Source organism: Chlorocebus sabaeus, chromosome 23 (assembly GCF_047675955.1).
Source record: "Chlorocebus sabaeus isolate Y175 chromosome 23, mChlSab1.0.hap1, whole genome shotgun sequence".
Lineage (NCBI taxonomy): Eukaryota > Metazoa > Chordata > Mammalia > Primates > Cercopithecidae > Chlorocebus > Chlorocebus sabaeus.
The window spans coordinates 41310296-41328872 of NC_132926.1; the positions used below are offsets into that span (position 1 = coordinate 41310296).

At 42.1% G+C, this 18577-nt stretch overlaps 1 protein-coding gene and 1 pseudogene across 12 annotated transcripts in view; one reads left to right on the forward strand and one right to left on the reverse strand.

Annotated features, from left to right (window-relative positions):
• LOC103245175 (protocadherin alpha-C1) overlaps positions 1-18577 on the reverse strand; it is a 218118-nt gene that overhangs the window by 124792 nt on the left and 74749 nt on the right. For 2 of the 12 annotated variants that reach the window (XM_073010629.1, XM_038007054.2), the window contains exon 1: positions 400-6724. The exons of 9 other annotated variants lie outside the window; for them this stretch is intronic. In XM_073010629.1, coding sequence (XP_072866730.1) covers positions 400-2886 — 2487 coding nt within the window. In that variant the 5' untranslated portion in view covers positions 2887-6724. One more of the 12 variants, XM_038007079.2, reaches the window with a different exon arrangement.
• LOC140709994 (uncharacterized) lies at positions 9253-15483 on the forward strand (annotated as a pseudogene).

Here is an 18577-nt window from a genome sequence, read left to right on the forward strand (position 1 = left end):
AGTTAAAGAATCCATTAATGATATCTAGTAACTTTTTGTACTATTCTTGCAACTCACCTGTAATCTTGAATAATGAACAAATTAAAATAAAATTTTAAGCTATCAAACATCTGGCCAGTTTTTAATCTAATATACTATTATTTTTCACAGTTAATCAGTCATATAAAATATTATAGAAAAATATTAAGTGTGGTGCTCCATGGCCTCCATTGTATCTACATATTTCCTTCATGAGTGTTAGACAAATACACAAAAGTTCAAAATGAGTAAGAATGACGAAGATGAGACATTCGATAGTTTAAAGGATAAAATCACAAAGAAAACCGAGAGAATGTAGTTATAACCTAAACGGAAGTTCTTCAAGGAAACAAATATATCTAAATAATATTAATAACTTACTTCACTGGGAGGATTTAAACAATCTTCTCGAGACAGCTGAAGGCTTGGGCTGAAAGCCATGAGGTCCGTCTTGGGCGGGCCCTCTCCAGAGCACACCCTCTGCCTCCTCTGCTGCGAGTAAGACCAACTCCCCATGGCGCTGGAGTACACCAGCGTGGGCTTGCCCGGCGAGTACCGGCTTATGGTGGGCGGCGCTGAGCACCGCAGCGCAGTGTACAGCAGCAGTGTGAGCACCAGCAGGCTGGACACTGCACAGATGGCGATGATCAGGTACACGTTGATGTCCACCAGAGCCGCTTCGGGACCCACAGCGCCCACTGAGGCCCGCGACGACACCTTTGGTGCCTGACCGTTCTCCACCAGCGACACCAGCACCGTGGCCGTGGCCGTCAGCGCGGGCTCACCGTGGTCCTTCACCAGCACCAGCAGGCGGTGGCGCGGAGCGTCTGCCTCGTCCAGGATGCGTGTCGTGCTGATCTCGCCAGTGTACAGCCCCACGCGAAACGGGGTGCGCGCGCCACCCGCCGCCGGTTGCAACTCGTAGGACAGCCAAGCGTTATAGCCGGAGTCAGCGTCCACTGCGCGCACTTTCGCCACCACGTGGCCAGCACCCACCGACCGCGGTACCAGCTCGCTAACTGCACCGCCCGCGCTGCCAGCCCGAGTCGCCAGCAGCGCCGGCGCATTGTCGTTCTCATCCAGCACGAACACCTGCAGCGTCATGTTGCTGCCCAGAGGCGGCACGCCCGCGTCGCGCGCGCTCACCTGGAACTGCAGCAACTCCAGCTCCTCATGGTCCAGCGGCTGTAGCGCATACACCTTGCCGCTCTCCGAGTGCACTGACACGTAGCTCGACAGCGCGCGCTCGCCCACCCGCCGCTCCACCAGCGAATAGGACACCAGCGCGTTCTCCTGCGCGTCCGCGTCCCGCGCAGACACCGTGAAGATGTGGCAGCCCGGCGGGTTGTTCTCCTTCACGAACACTGTGTACTCGGGCTGCGCGAACGCCGGCGCGTTGTCGTTCACGTCGGCCACACCCACAGACACGCTGGCCGTGGCCCACAGCGAAGGCGAGCCCCCATCCCGCGCGGTCACCACCAGTTCATAGGCCGACACGCTCTCGCGGTCCAGGGCGCTGTCCAGCACCAATGAGTAGTAATTCTTGTAGGTGGACACCAACTTGAAGGGAACATGAGGTGTCAGTGAGCAGATAACCTGTCCATTGGCTCCAGAGTCACGATCCGACACGCTAATCAGGGCAATGACGGTACCCACCTGAGCATCCTCTTGCACAGGGAGTGACAGTGAAGTAATCATTACTTCAGGGACATTGTCATTCACGTCCAGAACTTCCACCAGGACCATACTGTGACCTGCCATGGAAGGAATCCCTTTATCAATGGCGTTAACCTGAATTTCATAGGCATTATTCTCTTCAAAATCCAATTCACCATAAATTCTAATTTCACCTGTGTCTGGATTTATTGAAAACATACATTTCTCACTCACTGGCAAAATCATTTTCATCCCATAGGAAATTTCTCCATTAAGTCCTTCGTCTGGATCGGAAGCGTTTAGTTGGATCACTCTTGTGTCGTTTTGGACATTTTCAGACAACACCACTCTATAGCTGGGCTTATCAAACACCGGACCATTGTCATTCACATCCAGGACGGTTATTTGAATCTGAACAGACCCTGTTAGTTCTGGTTTACCGCCATCGATTACCATCAGCAAGAAATTGAGTTTTGGCGTTTGTTCTCTGTCCAATAACTTCCGAAGAACTAATTCAGGCAATACACTTTTATCTTTTTTTGTTTTTATTTTAAGCTCAAAATGCTCATTTAGACTTAACGCATAGGTCAAAAGAGAGTTTACGCCGATATCCGCATCAGAAGCGCCCTCTAGAGGAAAATGAGAGTCCAGAGGCGCAGATTCAGAAACAGGTACCTTTTGTTCCCTTTCTCTGAACACTGGCGGGTTGTCGTTAATGTCCTTTACTTCCACGTCCACATGGAAAACCTGCAGCGGCCTGTCCACTATCACCTCCAGGTGGATGCTGCACTCCGCGCTCCGCCCGCACAGCTCCTCGCGGTCGATCCGAGAATTCACAAACAAAATGCCATTCTGCAGATTTACCTCCAGAAGGTCCCCGTGTGTTTTGGACGCCACCCGGAACAGGCGCGGCACCAGCTCCGCCAGCTCCAGCCCCAGGTCCTGAGTAATGCGGCCAACAAAGGTGCCGTGTTTGGACTCCTCGTAGACGGAGTAGTGGAGCTGGCTGCTCCCCACCTCCCAGGCTGCGAAGAGCAGAAGCGAGAGCAGCAGACGCTGAGATCCCGGGCCTCTTGGCCCGATAATCACCATTGCAGAAAATGAGGGCCTCTGAGTTGGGACAGTCAGTTTTAAGGGTTCGCTTGCCTGAGGTATTTCATGAGCAGTCACCCTTTTCTGTAAGTACATATTTAGTACATTTTTTTCCAGCATCACAGTCAATATGGAGTCGATCCTATTCCGTGAATGGTTGGAATGTGGGTGCGGAGAAAAAATTTTCCTGTTTCACCTTTTGAGTGTAGAGCGACATCATGTGACCGATTATGTAAGTGCAAGAAAGATCCTGAGGTTCTTTTCGGTTTAGCCACTTTCTGGGTCACTCTAAATTCTGTTGTTTCGACTTTCGGATATTTTTCACGGATAATTTATAAATGCGGGTTTAGTTAATACACATGATAGAAACAAAACATCAACAATTTTATTACACTGTAGTTTAAAAATGTTTTCTGCTTAAAAGTAGAAATCTTTCAAATACAGTAGGTTAGAAGCTACACTTTATCATGGAAAATGATATACAGAATAATATACATCACCCCTGCCCTTATATAGCTTGCAATTCACACTGTTTCAGTAACTTTTAACCTTTACAAGCACTCCATCATAAGATTTTAGAGAAAGTTAGGAATTTTGTATTTAACAAAGGATAAGAAACTAAAATGTCTAATACCAAACAATATTTCATTTATATAAATTGTCTTATTCATAAATCTGATGAAAGTTAGAATTCATCATAAATATGGAGAGTGTTATTGTTTTTGGTTCCTTGATGCTTGAATGTAATAACTTTTCACATAACTGCTCTCATTTCCATAACATGCTAAAACAAATCTCAGGAATAGATTCTGGAAAGTTTTACTCTAGCAAAAGTAAAGCACTTTCATGTTAAATGTTTTATTGAAACCTCCAAATTTCATGCTATCCCAAAGTAACAATGGAGCGCTAATATGAGAAAGATCTCTTAAAAGGTTTTGAAGCCTAATCTCATTGACTAAAGTCAAGAGAATGTGAACTTGATATCAACCTTTTGCTTTTTCTCTAAAACTTCCCCTATAGGTCATTTAGTAGTTAGGACATGCTTCTCTTCAGAAAATCAGAATAGTGACTGTGATGCAAGGGGGAATCAAAAAACCTTTAGTGAGTTTATTCATTAATTCAAAATCAGCTTTAAGAGAAAACGAAACACAGATAAGATCCTACAACTCATTGTGAACAGCTACACATAGATTTTGTAAGTCTATTAATACTCAAAGTCAAAATCTTTAAACCAATAATTTGATGCAATTCGTTGCTATTACATATAATAATAAAGGCAACTGAAATATGACACCTTTACAAAACTAGGAAAGAATAACCAAGAATGGCTCTACAAGTATAAGATAACTTAAATAAACTATAAAACGTTAAGTAATTAAAAATATATTTGAATTTTGATGCCATCAGGCTAATTATTTAAATTGTCTAATATTACCACCAAATTTCTTTCCTATTTTTCATTTTCAAAAGTAGTCAAGGTACCATACGAGCTAAGGAACTTTAATTTTAAAAAACAGGCTGGGTGCAGTGACTTACACCTGTAATCCCAGCACTTTGGGAGGCTGAGGCAGGCAGATCACCTGAGGTCAGGAGTTCAAGACCAGCCTGGCCAACATGGTGAAAACCCGTCTCTACTAAAAATACACAAATTAGCCAGGAGTGGTGGTGCATGCCTGCAGTCCCAGCTACTCGGAAAGCTGAGGCAGGAGAATCACTTGAACACGGGAGGTGGAGATTGCAGTGAGCCGAGATCACACCATTGCACTCCAACCTGGGTGATAGACCAAGACTCTATCTCAAAAAGAAACTAATAATAATAGTGTATTATGTAGTTCTCACACACTCTTTGACCTAAACAAATTGTTAAGCCAATAGGAACATCTAAGTTCAGCTTAATACTTAAACAACCAAACTAGAAAATAAATTGAAATTATAATTTTATACCATAGAATGCAATCTTGGCATTAAGAATAAGTATAAAAGACACAACTTTTCAGAAATCAGTCCAAGTAATCTAAATTATCGAAAATGCAAATTTGTTATTTATGTGATATAAAATAGTAATTTACAAAATTTTAACCTGCACTGAAAACATTCCCAAGTCTTTAAAAGTTCTTGAGTTATTCCAAAAACTTTATCTGGAGATGGGTAATGTATTCCCTATCTAATACTCACATTTATTATATTTGTAAAGTTTCGTAAGTGGTATGATGGTTTAATCACTTTTGAGTCTGAAATATTTTATATTTTTATCTTGTTGCCTTCTCTTTAATACTTAAAGAATGTTTTTAGCCAATGAATACTAAGGTACAAAAGTTCTTGATCTAAAGTCTATGAATAGGCTTCAGCATAGACTCTTTGAATATTGTGCCAAATGGTATGTGATGCATCTATAAAGGGGGAAATAACTAGATATGATTCTCAAGAAAGTCTGTAATTCCACCACTCAACGTGTAGTAAGAATAACTAAATATGAAGAATGACTCAGAAGTAAATGATCTTTGCTCAGATCTTCAGATGGAGTGATACCACGTGGAAAGAAAATTTCAAAAACATTAGAGATAAGGCACTACAAGATAGAGCAGTTAAAATGTGAGATGAATGAAAAATTGTCAGTAGGTACTCACATTAATATATTTAATTTTTTGTCTGCTACATGAATCTGAAAAACCTATGGAAGAATGCCAGCTAGCATATATTGTAGATAATATAGCCCTATATGCAAGTCTTTAGCATGTTTGGATAATTTGAATAATTTTATTTACCTAGTTTCCTTTGGAATCATAAATCATGCCATTTTGTTTGAGTATCCAAAAGTTGACAAATCTCTTGCCTTTGTATGGAACAAAATCAAGAACAGGCAAAAAAAAAAGAAATTATTTTTTCAGATAGGGGTCTCACGATGATAGCTCACTGCAGCCCTGAACCCCTGGGTTCAGGGGACCCTCTCATGTCAACCTCCCAAGAAACTGGGACTACAAGCGTGCACCACTAGGTCTGGCTAATTTTTAAAATTTTTATAGAGACAGGATCTCACTATGCTGTCTAGGCAGGCCTCAAACTCTTGGGCTCAAGCAGTTCTCCTGCCTCAGCCTCCTGAATAGCTGGGATTACAGGCCTGAGTCACTTTGCCTGGCAAGAACATGTAGAATTTTAGTTATATTATTTCCATAAAGCAGCATATAAGAATGCAAGGCTTAACTTTTTTCTTCAAACAATATGACAACAAGTATTATCACAAGAATAAAGACAAAAGTAAAGATTGTTTTATATATAATGAATTTATGATGAATGTTTAACACTGTAAAAATAAAAAAAGTAAAGTAAATCATGTCATACTAATGGAGTATTCCAGTTTTGACACAAGCCTGAAGTTAGAAAAGCCAATGGACTAAGTGTAGTGGCACTGCATTCCCAGCTACGCTGGAGGCTGAGGTGGGAGAATCCTTTGAGCGGTCACCTGTGAATAGCCAGTGCAGTCCAACGTGGACATCATGGGAAGACCTCCTCCCTTTAGAAAAACAAAGCCAATTGATTTAACAATGTGGAAATATCAAGGCAAAAATCTACTAAAAGACAAAGAGGAGCAAATGTAAATAATCCTTAGTTATTATGGCCATAACTGAAGTTTAGAGATGAAGGAGCATGGGTACTTTAGTGAAAATAGTAATTATTTCTACTCAAGTGACTACAGAAGAGTCATTCTTGCATCTCATTTCTTTTAATATTTGCTAACCAAATATTAAGAGAAATAGTACATTTATTGGTTAAAGAAGCCGAATTATTCATATGACTAAAAGACTGAAGATGTGTATCATTTGGCATTTCATGAACAGACGTTGTTATCTACAGCAATATTCAAAATACTGATCATAAAACTTTCCCTTAAAAAATCCGTGAAAAACACTGGATTTTAAATAATTTCACATACACTTTCTGATAGGTGGAATCTGTAGAAAACTCACCTGTCCGGGGTGATTTGACCCTGGTTCCTGTCTTTCCCCTTCCTCCTCTTTATTCAGACCTAGAGGAAGACTGGGGCTGAAGGCCATGAGGTCCGTCTTAGGTGGGCCCTCCCCAGAGCACACCCTCTGCTGCCTCTGCTGCGAGTGCGACCAGCTCCCCATCGCGCGGGAGCACGCCAGAGTGGGCTTGCCCGGCCCGCACGCGCCCTCAGTGGGCGTCACCGAGCACCGCAGCGCAGTATACAGCAGCAGCGTGAGCACCAGCAGGCTGGACACCGCGCAAATGGCGATGATCAGGTACACATTGACATCCAACAGCGCAGTCTCTGGGCTCGCGGCGCCCACCAAAGCCCGCGAAGAGACCTTTAGCGCCTGTCCGGTCTCCACCAACGACACCAGCACGGTGGCAGTGGCCGTCAGCGCCGGCTCACCGTGGTCCTTCACCAGCACCAGAAGTTGGTGGCGCAGTGAGTCCACCTCGTCCAGGGCACGCGTTGTGCTAATCTCGCCCGTGTACAGCCCCACACGGAACGGGATGCGCGAGCCGACCGCCGCCGGCTGCAATTCATATGAAAGCCACGCATTGTAGCCTGAGTCCGCATCTACTGCGCGCACCTTCGTCACCACGTGGCCCGCACCCACCGACCGCGGTACTAGCTCGTTAACTGCGCCTCCCGCGCTGCCAGCCCGAATCGCCAGCAGTGTCGGTGCGTTGTCGTTCTCATCCAGCACAAACACCTGCAGCGTCACGTTGCTGCCCAGAGACGGCACGCCAGCGTCACGCGCGCTCACCTGGAACTGCAGCAACTCCAGCTCCTCGTGGTCCAGCGGTTGCAGAGCGTACACTTTGCCGCTCTCCGCGTGCACCGACACGTAGCTCGACAGCGCGCGCTCGCCCATCCGCCGCTCCACCAGCGAGTAGGACACCAGCGCGTTCTCCTGCGCGTCCGCGTCCTGCGCAGACACCGTGAAGATGTGGCAGCCCGGGGGGTTGTTCTCCTTCACGAACACTGTGTACTCGGGCTGTGCGAACGCAGGTGCGTTGTCATTCACGTCGGCCACCTCCACGGATACCCTGGCCGTGGCCCACAGCGAAGGCGAGCCCCCATCCCGCGCGGTCACCACCAGGTCATAGGCCGACACGCTCTCACGGTCCAGGGCGCTGTCCAGCACCAACGAGTAGTAATTCTTGTAGGTGGACACCAGCTTGAAGGGAACGTGGAGAGTCAGAGAGCAGGTCACCTGCCCGTTGACACCTGAGTCACGGTCAGACACGCTGATCAGGGCAATGACCGTGCTGGGATGAGTGTCCTCTCGTATTGCGAGGGACGTGGAAGTCACAGTGACTTCAGGAGAGTTATCGTTAGTGTCCAAGATTTCCACCCAGACTGTACAGTGACCTGCCATTGGGGGAGTCCCCTTATCTGTAGCCTGTACTTCAATGTTATAAAACTTGTTTTCTTCATAATCTAAAATTCCATTGACCCTCACTTCTCCATTATTTTGATCTAGTGTAAATAAGGGTCTTCCATTGGGCTTAATTGACATTAAGGAGTATGTTAACTCTCCGTTGACTCCCTCATCTCGGTCTGTGGCGTTTAGTTTTATCACAAGAGTTTCTTTAGCAGCGTTTTCCATAAGGCTCACCTTGTATTCTGATTTATCAAACTCTGGATCATTGTCGTTGACATCCAAGACTTGGACTAACAGCTGAACAGTGCCGGTAAGCTCCGGTTTTCCCCCGTCTGTAGCCGTTAGTAGCAAATTAAGTTCCGGAGTTTTCTCTCTATCCAGAGACTTCTTTAAAATAAGTGACAGTCTTTTAATCTGCTTACTATTTGTTGGTGAATCTAAAGAAAAATACTCATTTTGACTTAGCCTGTAGGTCAATAGAGCATTCTCTTCAATATCAGCATCAGAAGCTCCCTCTAGTGGAAAACGCGAGTCCGATTGCTTAGATTCCGCAATCAGCAGCTTTTGTTCTCTGAGCGAGAACACCGGCGGGTTATCGTTAATGTCCTTCACCTCCACGTTCACGTGGAAAACCTGCAGCGGCCTGTCCACTATCACTTCCAGGTGGATGCTGCACTCCGCGCTTTGCCCGCACAACTCCTCGCGGTCAATCCGAGAATTCACAAACAAAATGCCATTCTGCAGATTTACCTCCAGAAGGTCCCCATGTGTTTTGGACGCCACCCGGAACAGGCGCGGCACCAGCTCCGCCAGCTCCAGCCCCAGGTCCTGTGCGATGCGGCCCACGAAAGTGCCGTGTTTGGACTCCTCGTAGACGGAGTAGTGGAGCTGGCCGCTTCCCATCTCCCAGAATTCGAGGAAGAGAAGCCAGAGCAGTAGTCGTGGGGGGCCCAGTCCCCTTCTCTGAAAACCAAACATCGCATACGAAATTGGATTCCAAAATAAGCTTCTTTACACTTACAGTACCAGATTCTTCAGTTTCAGGTTAAAAATCTCGCCGAATTCTTGAGAAGTTTCAAAGGCTCCTTAAACGGTGGCATCCGGTATGATGGAGTCCCTTTGTATGCGAGTGCCTGACTATTCAGATCAACCTTTGAATGAACTTTCCACCAAGTAAAGAGCGACACCTTGCGCCTAAAACTGTGAGTACTGTGCACTACGTTTACCACCGTAGAATTTCACGTGTTTTGGGTTTCTTCCCCTAAATATTTCCAACGTTCTTATTTATGGAATATTCAGATTATAAGTCATAATGAAACTAAAAATATATGGAAATGGCATTTTATTTCTTGATTAACGTCAAATTTAATTATTGTGTCTATGTTTGACAGCATTATAAAATTGTTCTTTTACTTATCTAAAATACATATACACTGAGTGAGAGAGAACGAGAACTCAGTTGTTAACGTGGCCTCATGAAAAACTAGGGCTAAACATTTCCTGAAAGTGTTGTTCCTCATATAAAAATATTATCAAATTTGAATTGTTTTACTTTCAGTCTCCCATGTTACTTTGGCTGCTATGGAACTCAAAGAAAAAATTGAAGTTTTATAAAAGCAGCTCTTTAGTCTTTATGTTCCACATGACCTATTCTCATCTCTGTGGGCTTGCCTTTTCATACCTATTTTCTATAGTTCTGATTCTTTACTGTTATTTACATTTAATTGCTTTCTGATTATAAGTGATTTTATATCCATTGCAGAACAATATGAAAAGCAAGTATATTCATATTCTCAAACTTGGTAGTTTTAAAAAAGGATTCACAAAGGAAAAATCTCTTGATCTAGACAAATTTTTATTTGACATTTATTATTTCTAACGTAAGCCATAGTAGCATAATACGAGATATCAAAATTGATAACTTTATGTAATAGAGTCAATGATATGACAGAAATAGGCTTTTCAACTATAAAATAAATTTTAGTATCATTCAATAAAGTAAATAAAATCACCCTGAACAGCTTTGTGCATTGGTATTTCCAAGTCACCAACTTTGGGTTCCTTAACCTAATTCAGTTATATTCATGAAAATAGTTTGTTTCTTGTTTAAAGAGTTTTGGGTTTGAGAGCATAAGTTCATGGAAAACAAGAGATGTGATTTTTAATTATATCTTCTCTAAGTACCTGATATTGTGCTTAAAACATAGAAAATTAATCAAACAATTCAACTAAATGGTAAATTACCTTAGTGTTTGTGGAAATAGAATTTCATAGAAAATACTGAGTAAAATACAGGAATTGCTTATGAGAGTTTTCATTGCCTGAAGTTGTAATTTGCTTGAATTTTCTTTGTCTTTTCATATACTGTTAGGATTTAGGAGGAAAAAAAGAAGATGCAACAAAATTTTAGAGTAGAAAGTGATTTCGAAGAAATACCAGTCTAGCTTAAATATTTTGTTGTATAGTTTTGATGGTTTATCTCCAATCTAAAAATACTGCAATGACATATGAAAAAGTTATCATATGTGTATGCTAATATTTTATATATATTCAACTATTAATTTGAGATTTTGTTCTACTTTTTTCATATTTACTCTTTTCCCAATGTTGTCATAACACTAGAACTCTAAGATTAATGTAAAATTCTGTATTAAAAAATTAAAGGAGACATATCAACTTTTATGACAGTTAGTTCCATCATGCATCTGTAAAATAATCAATCATAGTAGCCTCTAATCAAAATAGAACATTAGACCAGATGACAGTATATTCAACATGATATTTGAAGCACATCAGGTTTATTTTGAACAAAAGGAAACAACAGATCCTCAATCACCTTATTATGGGAATTGGGGATGAAGATGTTACATGGAATGTAGAGTCTTCCAAGGTAGGAAAATGAACCTGAGAAGGTTTACCCTGGAAAGATGATAATATCACATATTTGAATTAAAACAAGATGTTAATTTAGGTATTAATTTCCAATGATATAGTATTTTGTGAACATATAAAGTAGTACTGAACAAACGCCAAGTCATAATAGAGTTTGATATAGTTTATGAATCAATGACCCATCTTTTGCATTCTGGCTGTGATATTTCAGGTGTCACCATCTCAACCAGCCCCTAGTGAAGAGATTATGCTCCCTTTGAACTCATCTTTGAGGATCAGCCTAATATCACGGTATAGGCTAATGCCAAGAAGTCATTTCAATACAGTTATTGTTAACTGATTTTGTAAAATCAATTGAAGATTAAGGAACTTTGTGCCTGACTTTTACTATATCAATCAGGACATACAATCTGCCTATATGTCCTGTTAGTCATATATGTATTAGAGTGCATAGTTTAATGTCTTACTAGTGCACGTCATCCACTGATATTCTATAACAGACCTGGCGCTATTATTTCTTGAAAACACCTAAATAAATTTTGACATAGTTGTCAGAACCCCAGGAGGTTCTCCAAAATCAACAGAGTAGAATTACATTATCCAACCACTGTATTAACAAAATTATAGGATTTACTCAGTAATGCTAATTCTGCTCTATCATGGCTTATTCAAGTAAAAACAGTTATTTGGTCACAAATCATTTGTCAGTGGTACAAGCTTCCTAGACAACAGTAAGACTGAAGAAGACTGAAAGACCTACACACATTTGAAGATTTTGATGGGAATCTATGTCTCTAAAATTGTTATTGAAGTATGCAATATTGTAAACATTTCTTGAATCCTTTGGCCATGTTCAGGGTCCCTGAAATAATAATATCAACACCTATGCTTGTCCCAAACACTGTCTTTATTCACAGTAACGAAAGAAGGCTGTCATTTTTGGCATAAGTGTTTAGTTTGGGTGTTCCACAAGGATATTGGAAACCACAGTTTTCTGACTTTTCTTACATGTTAAATGATTCTTACTTATATTACTTCCAAACAACAGACACGTAGTTCTTATAGAGCAACTCTTATTTAACAATTACATAACCAAAATACCTATCTCAATGTGGCATTGATTAAAACAAATGATAATGATGATCATGAACTCTTATAAGAAAAAAAATCACTTAACATAAAAAAACTTAGTGCCATCTCAATCACGCATTGTACAAAATTAATGATGAATACAATCGTGAAGTTTCTTCTAAGCACAACAGAAAGAAAGATTTGCCTGTACACAGCTTGTGCTTGATTTTCCTAGCCAAGACTAGGTTTGAGTAGAGAAAAGACTTACTGAAGAAAGCTCTACATTATAGTGAACAAAGAATGAATCTGAAGTCTGAAAGATATGCATTTGAATAATATCTCCACCATGTACTGGCACTGGATAAAATAGATAAACATCTCAGCTTCTCTTATTTTATCTTTCAGATTGGAGTGGTCATATGTACTTTAGAAATTGTTATAAGGATTAAATGAAATAATGTATTTAAGCCCCTTACTTGATGTCTAACAAACATATTAATAAACTGCTCAAACAATGGTGATTTATTCTCACGAAGTTACTGATCAGTGTTGGCTCTTGTTCTATAGTTACGGATGAAGAGAATTCTAGCACCATAAAGTAGGACAGGGTTTTCCCTTTTCTGAAATTTCCTTAATGTTTATCTTCATAGAAATCATCCTCTCAGAAGTTATTTTTCTAGGTAGACACCACTAACTCCTTTTCAGCATTTATATTAACTTTACCCTATCTATAACATGATTATCCTCCCATATGTAAATATACTATTTCTTTACACAGAATTAAAGGCCATCTCATTTGTAATTAGAGCCAAAAAGAGCAAAGTAATTTTACATATAATTTGATACACATCCTTACAGCTATAAATACATGTTCTCTGGGATCCCTTTAAAGAAAGCAATTCACATGAATATGGTGTGAAGGCAAAAAATATTTTGCATCAAATATATCAAGAGTATACAATGTTAAATTCTAAGGTATAATTAACACCACAATTGTCAAGTGAAAGTGCCTTTATTAATATCCCATGATTCTTATACTTAAGTTATTAAAAGCAATGACATTTTTTGGTAGAGATGGGGGTCTCACTATGTTGCCCAGGCTGGTCTCAAACTTCTGGCCTCAAGCAATCCTCCTGCCTCGGCTTCCCAAAATGCTGAGATTACAGGCCTGAGACACCATGCCAAGCTCAGCAATGCCATTCTGAAAACCATGCAGTTTAATGAACATGGACAATGGTATCACTCTTCATCATTTATGGGAAGACTCTCTTATACTTAAAACCCAAATAAGTGTGAATTTTCCTACCCTAAAATATTTTCATGTGCCAGGTACCAAAAATGAAAGAAAAATGAGTATAATCAGTGCTCAAAGAAATCTTTCCAAAATAGTAGAAGAGCTCAACAACTTAAACTGGAGGACAGCAGCAATTAGTTCAACAGGTTATTAAGCAGAGCTGACTTAAAAAAAAAAAAAAGAACAAAATTGTTGGCTATCTGAAGTAGCTGAAGATTGTGAAGACAATGACCTAAAATGAAATTATAAGAAGATTGAAGACAAAAATTAAGAAGTAAAATCACCTTTAAAGGCAAAGCTAAAACTCCACCCACTGCAATCACCATCTCAAAAAAGATTGCTATTGATCGTGAAGAAACAAAATTGTTTGTGAACGAAGCTGCCTCAACCCTGCTCATCACTGTTTGTGAAAGATAAATTTACAGATTATAGAAAGATAAAAATTTAAACATGTTTTAAACTCAAATAATTATGATATTAAATATTGTCATGGTATTTTTGAATACATAAAAATAATAAGGAATGGAGGACACAAATCAGAATAAGAAAATGAATAGGAATAAAGAACTTGCTTCAAAATTGAGAAGATTTGACCTTCTCATAAGGATCATTATTCATCATTATCCTTCCTGTAAGATTTAATTTTCTCATTTACAGGAAACAGCCAGTCAGTCTAATTCATTAGTAGTATTATCATTATACTTACCAACTGAAGAATATTCCTAAAGAATATTCATGGCGACTGTAGTAAAATGTGATGAAGATGGCTAGACTTCCCATGTACTTTTTTTTTTGAGACACAGTTTCACCCTGTCTCCCAGGCTATAGTGCAGTGGCCTCATCTTGGCTCACTGCAACCTCTACCTTCTGGGTTCAAGCAATTCCCTGCCTCAGCCTCCTGAGTAGTTGGGATTACAGGTGCGCACCACCACACCCAGCTAATTTTTTTGTATCTTTAGTAGAGATAGGGTTTCACCATTTTGGCCAGGCTGGTCTCAAACTCCTGACCTTGAGTGATCCTCCTGCCTTGGCCTCCCAAAGTGCGGGATTACAAATAGGCATGAGCCACTGCACCCGGCCCCAATGTACTTTAAATAAACCATCTCAAAAGAAAAACAAAAGCAAAATAAATAAAGCAATAGAATTAAACAATAACTTGGTAAACATTATCAATGTAACCATGAGGGACATTAATAGGAATGAAATACTTTCCAGGATTACAGTACTTACATTCTCAAAAATTTTCTATTGAAGTCTGTCTCCAAAACCTGAACCACGGGGAACAGTAGGACTGAAAACCATAAGGTTGACCTTGGGCGGCCACTCTCCGAAGTAGGATCTCCTTTGCTGCAAGTGAGACCAGATCCCACTACGCTGAGGCACACCAGCGTGGGCTTGCCCAGCGTGCATGAGCCCTCGGTGAGCGGCACCAAGCACTGCAGCGTCGTGTACAGCAGCAACGTTAGCACCAACAGGCTGGACACCACTCAGATGGCAATGATCAGGTACACGTTGACATCCACCAGCGCTGCCTCCTGGACCTCGATGCCCGCCAACGCGTGCGATGAGACTTTCCTCGCCTATCTGCTCTCCGCCAGCGACACAACCACGGTGACTGTGGCAGTCAGCGCCAGCTCGCTGTGGTCCTTCACCAGCACCAGCAGGCGGTGGCGCGTAACTTTCGCTTCGTTCAGGGTACTCGTGCTGATCTCGCCCATGCACAGCCCCACGTGGAACGGGTGCTGCCAGTTGACAGATGCAGCTCTTGTGACAACCAGACGTCGTAGCTGGAGTCCACCCCGCGCACCTTCGCCACCACGTGGCCTGCACCCACTGAATGAGGGACCAGCTCACTCACAGCGCCGCCAGCCCACCCAAGGCGCCAGCAGCGCCCACAAAGTTGTCGTTCCAGCACTAATACCTGCAGCGTCACGCTGCTGCCCAGAGGCGGCATGCCAGCTTCGCGCGCTCTCACCTGGAACTGCAGCAGCTCCAGCTCCTCGTGGTCCAGTCGCTGGAGCGCGTACAACTTGCCGCTCTCCGCGTGCACCGACACATAGCTAGACAGCGCGCGCTCATCCACCCGCTGTTCCATCAACAGCACATTCTCCTGCGCGTACCGGTCCCGCGCGGACACTGTGAAGCCGTGACAGCCCCGCGGGTTGTTATCTTTTACGAACACCATGTACTCGGGCTGCCTGAACGCCGGTGCGTTGTGGTTCACTGTTCGGTCACTTCCACGGACCTGATGGCTGTGGCTCACAATGAAAGCGAGTCCCCATTCTGCGCGATTACCACCAATTGATAGATTTGCTCTCTTCCGTCCAGGGCGCTGTGGAGCACCAACGAATAGGTTCTTGGCAGGGCCTATTGAAGGTGGACACCAGCTTGAAGAGACGTGAGGCGTCAGGGTTCGGGTCACCTGTCCCTTGGCACTGAAGTTGGGGTCAGTTACACTGATTAGGGCTATGACGGTACTCAGCGGAGCGTCCTCCTGTACAGGGAATGATAGCGACTTACTGCTAACTCTGGAACACTATCATTGATGTCCAAGACTTCTATCAAGTCTGTGCAGTGACCAAACAATGGGGAATTACCTTTGTCAACTGCCTGTATTTGAATCTTTCATTATTTAGTTTCCTCGAAACCTATCTTTACATTTACTTTTATTTCTTCACTGTCTGAATCTATGCGAAAAAGGGCTTCTATGTTAGGGAAGACATCAGTTGCAAAGAAACAATGTGGCTGTTTGAACCCTCGTTCAAATCCAAGGGGTTAAGTCTAATAACCAGTGTACTTTCGCCTGCATTTTCCAGTAATTTCATACGATAGACTGCTTTGTCAAACACTGGGCATCATCATTTACATCCAGTGCTGTGATATGTAATGCTTTGGTGCCTGTCAGCTCAGCTTTGCCCCCATCAGTTGCTTTGAGCACCAAGAGTAGCTCTGAAGTAACTTATCTATCTGAAAGAATTTTTAAAATACACCTTCGAGTGGTTTTACCTGCTCTTGGTTGGTATTTCCAGGGAAAAATAATCATTGGGGTACAGTATGTAAGTCATCAGAGCATTGGCCTTGATATCGGCATCCCAGACATCCTCTAGTGAAACACGAGAATCAAGAGTCCTAGTTTCAGAAATAGATTCTTTTGTGTTGCTGAGAACACTGGCAGGTTGTCTTCAATGTTCTTCACTTTCACCTCCACATGGAAAACCTGTAGCAACTTGTCCACGATCACCTCCAGGTGGATGCTGCACTCCGAGATCCTCCCACAGAGAACTCACAAAAATGCCATTCTGCAGATTTACCTCCAGAAGGTCCCTGCAGCCTTTGGAATCCAACTGAAACAGGTGAAGTATCAGCTCCACCAGCTCCAGACCCAGGTCCGGCGCGATACGGCCCACGAAGATGCCATGTGCAGTCCTTGGCCTCTTCCAGGATGGTATAGTGGAGTTGGTCCTTCCCCCCTTCACAAAATTCAGGGAGCAGAAGCCAATGCTGTAGGCTCCGGGATTCCTGGCCACTTAGTCTGGCAGCTGTTATCATGCCTCTCTTTTGGTTAGTAAAACAATATTTCATGACTAGAAAGACTTAGTTCCTCTGAGACCTTTGGATTCCTTGTTCCTGAGGTTCCACATGATCTTAATGGGTGTTTGTAGTTTTTAAAGCACGGGAACAATGGAGCTTCTTTCTGATCTAAGAATAATCTGATTTTCTTCTGTTAAAAAATACTTTTCTTGGAGAACAACAATATCCTGTGGCTCAAAACATAAGTGCATTTGGTTTCGTATTATTTCACTTACCTTCTTCCTTCCTGATTCCTGCGTATGTTTATGTTTACGATTTCTTTCTTTCTTTCTTTCTTTTTTTTTTTTTTTTTTTTAGACGGAGTCTCATTCTGTTGCCCAGGCTGGAGTGCAGTGGCACGATTTCGGCTCACTGCAAGCTCTGCCTCCCGGGTTCATGCCATTCTCCTGCCTCAGCTTCCCGAGTAGCTGGGACTACAGGCACCCACCACCACACCCGGCCAATTTTTTGTATTTTTCAGTAGAGACGAGGTTTCACCGTTTTAGCCAGGATGGTCTCCATCTCCTGACCTTGTGATCCACCAGCCTCGGCTGGAATTACAGGCGTGAGCCGCCGCGCCTGGCCTGTTTACGTTTTTCTTTGTGAGCTTTCAACTCCTTTCCTATACTTTCTTGTGTGTGATCAGTACCTCTTCAAAGGTGAGTTTGTCTTACAAATCAGAATTCCAGGAAGAGTTTTATCTTGTATGTAGACATCTTAAATAAAGTACTACTGCACCAACTGTATTATCATGTGAATTAATACGAAAAAAGATCATATTTGCAGGATACTGATGTTACTATTGCTTTTGCTTTTTTCAGTTTTTGAAATAGGGTCTCACTTTGTCATCCAGGCTGGAGTGCAGTGGCATAATCATGGGTCACTGCAGCCTTGACCTCCTGGGCTCAAGCCATCCTCCCTCCTCACCCACCCAAGTAGCACTACAGTAGGGACTAAAGGCATAAACCACCATGCCTGGCTTATATACACATAAGTACATATATATATGTAAGGAGAGCCCATCATATATTTATATATATATATACACACACACACACACACACACAGTACAAGGTATCCCTACGTTGCCCAGGTTGGTCTTGAACTCCCGGCCTCAAGCAATCCTCCCACCTTGCCTCCCAAAATGCTGTGATTACAGGTGTGAGCCACCATGCCTGGCCTTAAATGAGTATTGATGGAGAGATTAATGCACCTGTATACCTGAGACTTTTACAATTGATATGAGTTTTTACTAAGTTTTTTATATTATAAGACATTCGGGAGGATTTTTTTTTCAAATATCAGAGGGGGAAGTATATATTTTATAAACCTATTTGATATAATAACAAATACACGTCTAAACTCTGCATTAACTTAGCATCTATAATTTCTAACAGCTGGAGACGGGGCATGGAGAGTATTAACACTGAAAGAATGCCATGCTTAAATTCTTGCCACAGTTTTTTGTTTGTTTTGTTTTGTTTTGTTTTGTTTGGTGTTCCTAAACTTGAACAATAATTTTAACTTTTATTTGAAGCTATTTGTGAAGCACGTACTGAGTAACAAATTCAATCTCCATACTCAAAGAGAAAGGGAAAGAAAAAAA